Raw genomic sequence first — 10,896 nt, 5'->3', positions numbered from 1 at the left:
GAGGGTATTCCCCTAGCTATGGTCCTGCCAGGTGCAGGCCCAAGTCCATGAGCCCATCTTACTAAGCACAAGTACTTGCCATCACCATCACTGCCAAGTAACTAGATGTCTCTGTTTTCCTGTCCATGACCTTTCAGGTTCTGCCTGGCATGGTTAATCTTCCTGTCCGGCTAGCATAGCTGGGCACTGCCAACTACCCGTGCCCTCATTGATGTCAACAAATGTCTCAGGCCCCTGGTGTGGGCACCCAGCTTTACTGCCATGCGTGGACCCTCCCTGTCTATATCCCAAGTGGGAACACACCTCCTGCCGAGTTCCTTGTGCTTTCTGTCTCTGTGGTAGAACTACCTTTTTGTAAACTGGGAACCTTCTCCTTCCTGTGCCCTTGTCCGGGTGATGGCCCCCTTGAAGCTATGGGATTGCTGACACCCCCTTATTTAGTGTGCCAGTCTAGATCCCCCCAGGTAGGGGGCACGTGGCTGAATCCCTAGCTGGAATGTTTTTCTTTCCTCCCTCCCTTATTTATTCATTTAATAGTTTATTCATTCATTTGCTAGTTTTAGTTATTATCAACTCGCTTTATTTATCCATTCCTTTATCCATCTCTGTCCTCCCCTCCTACCAGGGAAACAGGAACGGACAGGGCCCTCCAGTCCAGCTCTTGTGGTCTTGTGCAGCTACCATCAGCAGCAATACTTGAACACCCTCCCTATCTAGGTAGGACAGGAAGGGCCACCTGAGACGGGGAGAAGGACTGTTCTTATTTTTAGTTCTTTTTCTTTCCTGTTGAGTTTGCTGTTGGTGCAGGAGCAAGGCGAGGGCCCGAGGTTTCCAAGCCTAGGGAAGGGCAGGCTAGCCAGTACCTCTGCCTTCTCAGGGACAAGAGAATCCTGCAGCTCACCCCTCTGTCCCCACATCTACTCTCCAGCATCAAAGAATGTGGAGCCAGGACCCTAATGCTCCTTTTCTCCTAGGCAGGGAGTTCTGGGGTTCTGCGTGTATGGGAGAAGTTTTATATGGCTTCCAAATATCTGGGTTTAAAAAGAAAATAGAGACACTTGTTTTGGCTCCTGGTTTGTGTGTGGGAACAAAGTGGGCATTTCAGGGTGCAGAAGGAGGCCAGAAGACCGGACCCAGTAAAGCATGAGATGGGTGTGAGAGCAAATGGGCGTGGCCTGCAAGCCTCGAGGTGGTGAGACACTAGCGAGGTGGGCCCGCCTGGCTCTGGTGCTCCCCGGCTTCCATCTCCCCTAGCTTCCAGTCACAATGGAGAAAGAGGTGACACTCTCCTTGGGAGATGATTTTTAAGATGAGATTTTGTGGAGACTGTGGCCATGATTACCCTGCTCCCCTCCCCTCCACCCTCAGCTATGGGAAACCTGGGGGAATAGAATTAATAGTTGAGCTGGGATTAAAGGCTCAGAGCATCTTAGGGACCAGTTGAGAGCATTAGATGCAGGGAATGTACCAATGGTTCTGTTGGATGGCCAGTGCTTAATTGGATACAGACTATCCAGGCTGCATGAGACAGAGAAAGGGAGGGAGTGCCCTGGAAGGAAACTGGATGGCAGATGTGGCCTGGGGTAGGGAGGATTGGGAGTAAAAAAGACTCAGATGTGGGGCTGCAGGAGGGAGTGGAGAGGGGCTGGCTTGGTCAGAGGAGGAGGGGGACCTCAGGTTACGGTCAGCACCCGCATGATGTTGGTATAGCCAGAGCCTGGTCGCCAGCCTGTCACCACAATCACCAGGTCCCCAGAATGGAGGAAGCCACGGAGCTTTCCTGGAGGGGAGGAAGGAGAGAAGATGATAATCAGCCACTGAGGGACCCAAGCCAGCTCTGTAAAGAGAACCAGCCACCACCCTTCACCACCTCCCTCAAGGGCACCCATAAGGAAGGAGGGGCCTGAGGCAAACTGTACAGTGTGCCCCACAGGGGGCACTGCAGGGAATGCGATCACTGTAGGAGGTGCGAGCTGCAGCTGTGCCCATGGGGTGCCATGGGGCGTGTTGCTGAGCAGCAAGTCTCTCCACCTGCGTGGCTGTGCATACGGAAAGGGGGAGTATGAGCATGTGCTGTGCTCAGTCGCTCAGTCATGTCAGCTTCTTTGAGACCCCTAGAGACTGTAGCCTGCCAGACCCCTCTGTCCATGGGGATTCTCCAGGCAAGAATACTGGAGTGGGTTGCTATGTCCTCCTCCAGGGGATTTTCCCAACCCAGAGATTGAACCTAGGTCTCCCGCATTGCAGGCAGATTCTTTACTGTCTGAGCCACCAGCAAGGCCCAAGAATACTGGGGTGGGTAGCCTATCTCTTCTTCAGGGGATCTTCCCTGCCCAGGAATCAAACCAGGGTCTCCTGCCTCGCAGGCAGATTCTTTACCAGCTGAGCTACCAGGGAAGCCCAGGGTATAAGCATAGCAACTGTCAATTCGATTTCAGTTGCAGCTGCAGGGCCCTGTGCTCCTTGTGTCATGCCCAGCTCCAGCCACCTGGTGGAGGCAGCAGCTGTGCCGGCCACTTAGGGATGCCCTGGTCCCTGCCCTCGCTCCTTCTGCCCTCTCTCAGCATGTTCCCCCCACCCTTGGAGACTCAAGTATCTCAGTCTTAGTGAATCTCACAGAGAACACCTGGGACCAGAGGAGAGAGGCAAGACCCTTTGGGTGAGTGTAGGAAGTGGGGTTGGAGGACTCAGGATCCAAATCCAGGGGAGGGTGGGAGGGAGCCAGGGGGCTCACCACTGTCGATGCCAAATTGGACCCGGCGGTCCACATCGTCGGCCCAGATGTCCTCTGGAGGTTCACGGTAGAGCACAGGGAAGACTCCTCGGCACAGGTGGGCCTGGCGGGCAGCTTGAGCAGAGCGGGTGACGGCAATGACTGCTGCCCGAGGTCGGTACCGAGACAGAAGCTGGGCTGAGCTGAAGGAGGCAGACAAGGTCAGTCCAGAATATTGGAAGAGTGTTGGGTTCGGGTTCCAGGTGCCACCAATAAGCTGTGTGACCCTAGGTAAGTCATCATATTTTTTCTGGGCCTTAGTCGTCTCACCCATAAAGTGGATGTAAGAATACCTGCCTTTCTGACCACATGGGGAAACTATGAGATGACTAAAAAAAAATCTATCAAATGAGATGAGAAACCTCTTTGAAAAACAGAAAACCCTTCTGGGAATGCATCTTTATATAGTATTTAACTTAAAAAATGTTTCTTGTTAATCCTCATGACCCTGTGAACAAGTGGAGGAGTATTACAGAACCTGGGTGACCCACCCAAGATATCATAGCTAAGTTTCAGAGGGAAGATTTGAACTCAGACCTTCTGGAGCCTTCTGTAATACCCCAGCATTGCAAAGCTTTGTGGGCTAAATGCAGAGGGCCTGTTTCTGAGCCCTGGAAGCCCAGATGGCCTGGAAGTCAGTGCACCCAGTGATGCCACCTTGCCCTCCCAACCCCTTGAGGAGATAGGCACAATTCCTGGTGTGCTCCAAGATCTGTCTCTCTAGGCTTCCAGCTCCCATAGCTGCCTCTCTTCTTACCCCAGAAAGATCTCTGATGATGAGATAAAAGCCACGCTTGGGGCCCATCCCAGCCTGCCCTGGACCCACAGCTCTGACCTGGTGTGGTCCCAGTGTGCTCCTCACCGGCCAGTGGTGGTCAGCACAATGATGGCACCAGCACCACACTTGAAGGCAGCCTCCACAGCACCAATAGCGGTGACCTCGGTGGGATCCCGGCTCAGTGGTGCTGCCCGCCGTAGCTCCTCAAAGAGCTGCCGGTGGTACACGGCAGCCTCTGCCTCCCGGGCAATCTGTGGGCACCAGGAGGTCAGGCTGGGCAAGGGTACTGGGATCTGGAAGGGGGGGTGGTTTTCCAGCCCATTTGCCTTGCATTCTGAGCTCCTACCGCATGCTGCATCTTCACAGCCTCCACAGGAAAGCTGCCTTTGGCAGTCTCCCCCGACAGCATGATACAGTCCGCCCCATCCAGAACGGCGTTGGCCACATCACTCGTCTCTGCCCGAGTCGGCCGGGGCTTAGTGATCATGCTCTCCAGCATCTGGGGGATATCTTGAGGTCAGAGCTGTAGGAGTCATATATGACTGGGCACCCTGCCCCGACTACGTCTCTGACATCCACTCTGAGGGCCCTGAAAACCAGAGTCACACTCACAAACTGTGTGATCCTGGCTGCTCTGTTTCCTCATCTGAAAATGGGGGTCACAGTAGGTCTTCATAGCTTTGTTGTTTGAGAGTCAAACATTGGACAGCAAAACGTGCTAGAGAACTAAGGTGTGCGTATTCACCCTCCGTGTCCCCAGACTCATAGAGGGCCCTGCCCCCAGGGCTCATGGCAGACCTGTGTAGCACAGACAACGGGCTTTCCCGCCAAGTTGCAACGGCCGATCATCATCTTCTGAGCCAGGAAAACCTTCTCGGCTGGGATCTCAATGCCCAGGTCACCCCGTGCCACCATAATGCCGTCGCTCACCTCCAGGATTTCATCGAACCTGGGTGGTTGGGGAAGTCAGGGCTAGGAAAGACCCAAGAGAAGCCAGAGAGAGGCAGGCAGGGAAAGAGGAGGGAGCCCGGGATGTGTAGGGCCTGATGGGAACAAAGACCAAGTCTCACTTCTTTACGCCCTCGTGGTTCTCGATTTTGCTAACGATCTTGATGCCCTGTCCTTCCGGCCCCAGAGCAGCCCGGACGGCAGCCACGTCGCTGGCTTTCCGCACGAAAGAGGCAAAGATGATGTCCACGCCCTGCTCCACCCCGAAGCGCAGGTCCTGGACATCTTGCTCGGACAGCCCGGGCAGGTCCACCTCGACGCCTGGCAAGTTCACGCCCTTCCGACTGCCCAGGACACCGCCGTTCTCCACTTCGGTCTCTAGCCCTTCTGGTCCTGCGGGTATGGAAAGAATCCGCCTAGGTTAGAGGTGAGGCCGGGGCATAGTCACAGGAGTGGGAACACCAGGCTTGGACCGCAAGAAAACGGAATGATGTCTTATTTGTTTCTTCATGCTCAGCCTGGGCTCTGCACCGAATAGCACAGGGTGGACGTCTGTGGAAGAAACTTCTAACCCGCCAATCCAGCCCCAGCCCAGGGTAGCCCAGGAGTCTGGATGCCAGGGACTCGGGAAGGTGTGGTGGGAGTGAAGGGCGAAGGCGGGACCGAAAGGAAGAGGGCCCACTGCGCAGGACCAGGGCTGGAGGCTCGTCCGCACCGATTTTCTTGACCACTAGGGAGATGAGCCCGTCGTCAATGTAGATCCGGCCCCCCACCGGCACGACTCGGGCGATACTGGGGTAGTCCACCCACACGGTGTTCGCGTCCCCGCGCGTCCGGAACTCTGGATCCACGGTCACCAGCACCCGGGAGCCCTTCACCATCTCCACTTCTGACGCCGGGCCCTAGGGGCGGGGCCAGAGGACCGCTGAGTTCCGCCTGTGGAGGTCAGGGCCGGCCCCTCCCAATGCTCCGCCCTACGGATAACTTCCTTCACGCCGCACCGCCCCCTTCGCCGTCCCCAGAACAGGGCTGGTCCCCTCTCACCCCTTGCAGGATCCCAGTGCGTATCTCTGGTCCCTTGGTGTCCAGGGCGATGGCCACGGGTCGGTAGCTGAGCGGAGAATTTGCAAAGCTCTCCACCGCCTCCCGGACGTTAGCGATGGACTCAGCATGGTACTGGGGACCAGAACAAAGCGAGGATTTCAGGGGAAGCTGGCCGGCACCTCGGGGCACCCTCTAGCACCATCCGTCTCCCCGTGGTCCCGCCCTGAACCTCGTGGGAGCCGTGGGAGAAGTTGAGTCTCGCGATGTTCATCCCGGCCGCGATCATCTCCTTGAGGCGCTCCACGGAGCGAGATGCCGGCCCTGGAACCAGAGACCCGATTCGGACAACTTTCTCACCAAACCTGAGTGACAGCCGAACCCATCATCACCCTTGGGGCCGCCCCAGGCCGCAGAAGGCCTGTCACCCGACCTTTGTCCCCTGACCCCACCCCTGCACACAGATCAGAGACTACCTTCCCTCCTCCAGCTAAGACCCGCCTCCTTGCACTGCAAGCCCCTAGAAGAGTGGGCTCAGCCAGGCCCTTGATGTTCCGTGCTGCAGTGTGGGGGAACCCCAGTGAATGAGAAGGGGATGGGTTGCCAAGCTTTAGAGCCTCCTTCCTGTTGGACTGAGGAGAGTTGAGTTCCATTCCTTCCCTGCTGGTAGGACAGCTGAGTAACTGAGACCCAGCTGACCAGCCTCTCCAGTCCCTCTCTAAGCCAGTTCTTCCACTTGCCTACTGGGTCTCCTTCTCACCCAGTCAAATACAGATTCAGCAGTTCCCCCAGCTGTCTATGTCAGTGATGTTTTCCTTTTCGGTTAGATCATTCCCATCAGCATGTAAGCCTGGTATTATTTCATCCAACAACGAATTCTCCTAATTTCAGTTCCCCCTCAAGCTACACAGCCCTATTCCTTTGCTCACTGGCGCAGCAAAATTCATGACAAGAGTTATCTCTGTAAACCCCTCCCCCCTATTCTCCTTGTACCCACTCTCCATTACATCTGCTCTTGTCAAGGTCACCAACAACCTCTGTGTTGTTGCTAAATCTGGTGGTTAGTCCTCATCTTAGCTGGTCTGTCAACAGTATCTGACACACGTCCTTGCTATACATTTTGGCTTGGCCTCCAGGACACCACCCTCTCCTGGTTTACTTCCACCTCACTGGCTGGCCCCTTTCAGCCTTAGCTCCCATTAGATGACCATTCCTCTTCTCTCATTTTACTTTCACTCCCTTGGTAGTCTCAACTAGTCTCATACCGTCAGTATGTCAGCAACTTCACATACCATCAGTATGTCAACAGCTTCCAAATTTACATCTCCCGTTTAGACCCCTCTCCCAAAACCCGAGTTGTGTATCTGATTGCCTACTCTATACCACACTTGCATGTCTAATATGTGTAATCAAACTCAACAAGCCCCAAACTGAACTGATCTCTCCTCTAAACATTTCCACCACAGTCTCTCCTGCTCAGTTGATGATGGATTCTTCTAGCTCCTCACACCAAAAAACTGGGACGAGTCCTTGACTCCTTTCTCACCCCCACCCCCACCCCATATCCAATCCATCATATCCTGTTGGCACTACCTTCAAAATACATTCAGAATATTGTCGCTTCTCAGCAGCTCCACTGCCACCACGTGGTCGAAACCAGATATACTGCAGGAGCAGCTTCGGCGCTCACCCCAACCCCCAACCCCAATCTACTTTCAATATAGCAGCTAAGTAACAGCATGTAACTCCTGCTCAAAACTCTGCAGTGGTTTCAGTTTCGCACTACACTTGGAGTGAAACACAACTCGAATTCTAAAAATGGCCTACTAAACCCTCCTGTATCTTCCCCTTCCTCCAACCTCTTCATTTTTGCTGCTCTTCCCCTTGGTGGTTTCCAGCCTCCTTGACTTAGGGCCTTGGCACTGACTCTTCCCTTTGCCTAGAACTCTCTTCCCTCAGACATTGCTCACGTCTAATTTTCTCAACAATGGCTACCCTGACTCCCTATTAGGACTGCCACCTCCCTCCTGCCCTTGCATTAGCCCCTTACCATGCATGATTTTTCTTTTTTTCCCTCATAGTACTTATCAGTTTCTAATATACTAAAAATTTTCCGTATTTTTTAAATAACTTATTATATTTATTACTGTCCCACCCAGCTAGTGTCAGCTCCCCAAGAGTAGGGATCTTTGTCTGTTTTTTTCTTTTTTAATATTTATTTATTTGGCTGTGCTGGGTCTTAGTTGTGGCATGTGGGTTCTAGTTTCTTGATCAGGGATTGAACCTGGGCTTCCTGCATTGGGAGCATGGAGTCTTAGCCACTGGACCACCAGGGAAGTCTCTTTTTAAAAAAATAATTATTTTTACTTATTTGGCTATGCTGTGCAGGTGGGATCTACTTCCCCAGCTAGGGATAGAACCTGGGCCCTCTGCGGTGGAAGCATGGAATCCTAACCAGAGAAATCCCTGTCTGTTTATTTCATTTCACTGACCTACTCCCAGGACCCAGAAGCTTATCTACCAAGCACTCAACAAATATTTGTTGGGCTTCTGAAGTTGTCCAGTGGTTAAGAATCTCCCTTGCAATCCAGGGGACACCGGTTTGATTCCTGATCCAGGAAGATCCCACATGTTTCAGGGTAACTAAGCCTGAGCAGCATAACTACCAAGCCTTGTTCTAGAGACTCCAAGCTGCAGATACTGAGCCCACTTCTCCTAGAGCCCATGCTCTACAAGAGAAGCCACCGCAATGAGGAAGCCTGCACACCACAACCAGAGAGTGGCCCCTGCCCTCAGCTGTTAGAGAAAACCCTCTTGCAGCAATGACCTCGTGCAGCCATAAATAAATAAAATTTTAAAATATATATTTATTTATTTATCCCTCAATCAAACCAGGAGAAGTCTCAAAGAACACAAAAGATGAGGCAGCACCTTGAGAAAAACACACGAGGCCCTGTGACGCTGCAGGGGGGGTGGGGGTGCTTACCGATCGTTGCGATGATGCTGGTACTGCGAGCGACCACAGGCTCAGAGTCGATGTCCAGCAGGCACAGATGTTCCAGGAAGGTGTCTGCCATAGCGGCCGGCAGCTGCTGCCGCTGGAAGAAGAAAATGCTCAGCTCCTGAGTCATCTGGGCTACACTAGCCCACCGCAGGTACCCTGCTGGTCCTGCAGTAAAAAGGGGCTGTGTGGGCACCTGCCTCTGGTCCGCATCCTTTCATCTCAGCGCACTTTCTATTCCTTCCCTCAGGTCTCCAGTTTGCTGAGTCTTCTGAGCTGGGCATTATGTATACATTATCTTATTTAGTCACCAGGATGCTAGTAAGCAGGTATTGTTATATGTTCTGTAATTATCCCCATTTTCTAGGTAAGGAAACAGAGGCTGAGAAAGGTTAGATCAGTTGCCCAAGGTTGTATAGCTTCTAATTAATGAAGATAAGATTCCCATTTAGGTCTGACTAACTCCAGGCTCAAATTCTTGATCACCTAGCTATCCGGTCCCTCACAATGTCAGACTTCTTGCTCTTTAGCTGCTGACTTCTCTCAGCCTCAGCCCCCTTTGATATCTAGTTCACAGTGGCCCTTCATTTCCAGGCTGAGAATCACCCAGTTCCCTTTCGTAAGGTTCCCGTCTTCTTCCCTCCAGCCTCTGGCAATTGACTGGCTTCCCACTCCCTCCTTTGAGTTTCCTCAGCCCCTTCAGTGCTCCTCCAGGTCCTGAAGTCTCAGTAGCTTGCCCGAGCCCAGCTCAGAGGAAGAGGAGCCCCAGTGCCAGCCACAGCTTCCATGCCACTGCACACCTGCCTGTCTCCGGGAATCTGCTCCACGCTGTTAACTGTGGGAGGCAGGAGGCCAGCGGGTGGGGAATCAGCTCTGTATGCTGGTTAAAGTGTCACTGGAAGTCCTGTGCACCAGGGGCCAGAGTCCAGTAGTCATGGGAATGCCCCTTGGCTCCCAGGCTGCAAGCTCCTCTCTGCCCTGCCTATTGGGGTTGGGAGAAGAGGCCCAGATTGGGGTCTATAAATTAACATGGAGGAGACTCTGAACACAGATCCTCCCCAAATACCTCCTAGCCAGCAACATATTGGACCATTTGTCCTCCCACCCACACCTGATTCCTACTTTCATTTCTCCCCTTCTCTTTAATGTCATCTGATGCCCCTTCTTACCTCCTGGAACCCCAGTCAGGATGGACTTCACTACATCCTGTTGGGACTTAGAAATCCATGACCAGAGCCAGTTGGGGAGCATGTTCTGCACTGACACCCTTCAAAATTCGGAGCTGGAGCCTCCCGGACTGTGGAGAGAGAAGGGGGAGAGGATAACAAAACTGCTGGTCTTATCAAAAGCAGCCAGAAAAAAGAAAAGGGACACACCCAGTGGGCCACCCCTACCCCCACTCAGAGTCCCTCGCCTGGACCTGCTGGCTCTCTGCCCCTGTCCTCTGGCATTTCCGCCCTTCTCTCATCCATTTTTCCTGATAAATTTTTAATCCATCCATTCTCTCTGGCCATCAACCTGAACAGAGATTTTTTTTTTTTTTTTGCCAGTAATATGGTCCCTTTGAGGGGGTTCCCTGGTAGCTCAGCTGGTAAAGAATCCACTTGCAGTGTGGGAGACCTGGGTTCAATTCCTGGATTGGGAAGATCCCCTGGAGAAGGAAATGGCTACTCACCCCAGTATTCTGGCCTGGAGAATTCCATGGACCGCATAGTCCATGGGATCGCAGAGAGTCAGACACAACTGAGCGACTCTCTCTTTCACTATGGTCCCTTTGTACTTTACTGAAGTTAGCCCTAGATGAATCTAGGAAGCAGGGTATCTAGGGTAGGGGCTGGAGGTTGAAGGAAGAGGATGGGGGACATTTCGATCATACAATGAGATTCTCTAGAAGGGTTCTGATAGCATCATTGTCATTCTCACATCGGCTCCTGTCTGCTTGATGACCATTTGCAATATTTATTGAGCACCTACTCTGTGCCAGGTCCTAAGGATGCATTGGTAAGCAAAACAGAGCCCAACAGAGCCCTTCTATGGAATTTTTAGTATGGAGATGAGACAGACTATGAACAAGTGTTAAGCAAATAAATATATAACTACATACTTTGTAAATTCTATGAAGAAATGGATCATGGTGCTGGAACAGAGAAGCCTGTGAGGAGAAGGGGATGCGTTTTAGATGAGGTGGTTGGGAAAAGCCACTTTGATGTGATCTTATATTTTTAATGATATTTATTTATTTGGCTATGCCAGGTCTTAGTTGCAGCACGCAGGATCTAGTTCCCTGACCAGAGATCGAACCTGGGCCCCCGGCACTGAGAGCATGGAATCTTAACCACTGGACCTCCAGGGAAG

General features: G+C 52.6%; 1 protein-coding gene across 1 annotated transcript; it reads right to left on the bottom strand.

Annotated features, from left to right (window-relative positions):
* Positions 1 to 588: 588 nt before the first annotated feature.
* Positions 589 to 9,350, bottom strand: PKLR (pyruvate kinase L/R). Its single transcript, XM_068964542.1, has 11 exons — positions 9,342 to 9,350; positions 8,527 to 8,638; positions 5,773 to 5,864; positions 5,544 to 5,675; positions 5,215 to 5,401; positions 4,622 to 4,892; positions 4,350 to 4,500; positions 3,898 to 4,050; positions 3,636 to 3,802; positions 2,735 to 2,916; positions 589 to 1,780 (listed from the first exon to the last, which is right to left on the bottom strand). The coding sequence occupies exons 2-11, from the start codon at positions 8,615 to 8,617 to the stop codon at positions 1,674 to 1,676; spliced, it is 1,533 nt and encodes a 510-aa protein (XP_068820643.1). The 5' UTR covers positions 8,618 to 8,638; positions 9,342 to 9,350; the 3' UTR covers positions 589 to 1,673.
* Between the last annotated feature and the right edge of the window lie 1,546 nt (positions 9,351 to 10,896).

Source organism: Capricornis sumatraensis, chromosome 2, assembly GCF_032405125.1.
Source record: "Capricornis sumatraensis isolate serow.1 chromosome 2, serow.2, whole genome shotgun sequence".
NCBI classification, from domain to species: domain Eukaryota; kingdom Metazoa; phylum Chordata; class Mammalia; order Artiodactyla; family Bovidae; genus Capricornis; species Capricornis sumatraensis.
The sequence above is the reverse complement of the archived record's forward strand: the minus strand, read 5'-3'. Positions and strand labels throughout refer to the sequence as shown.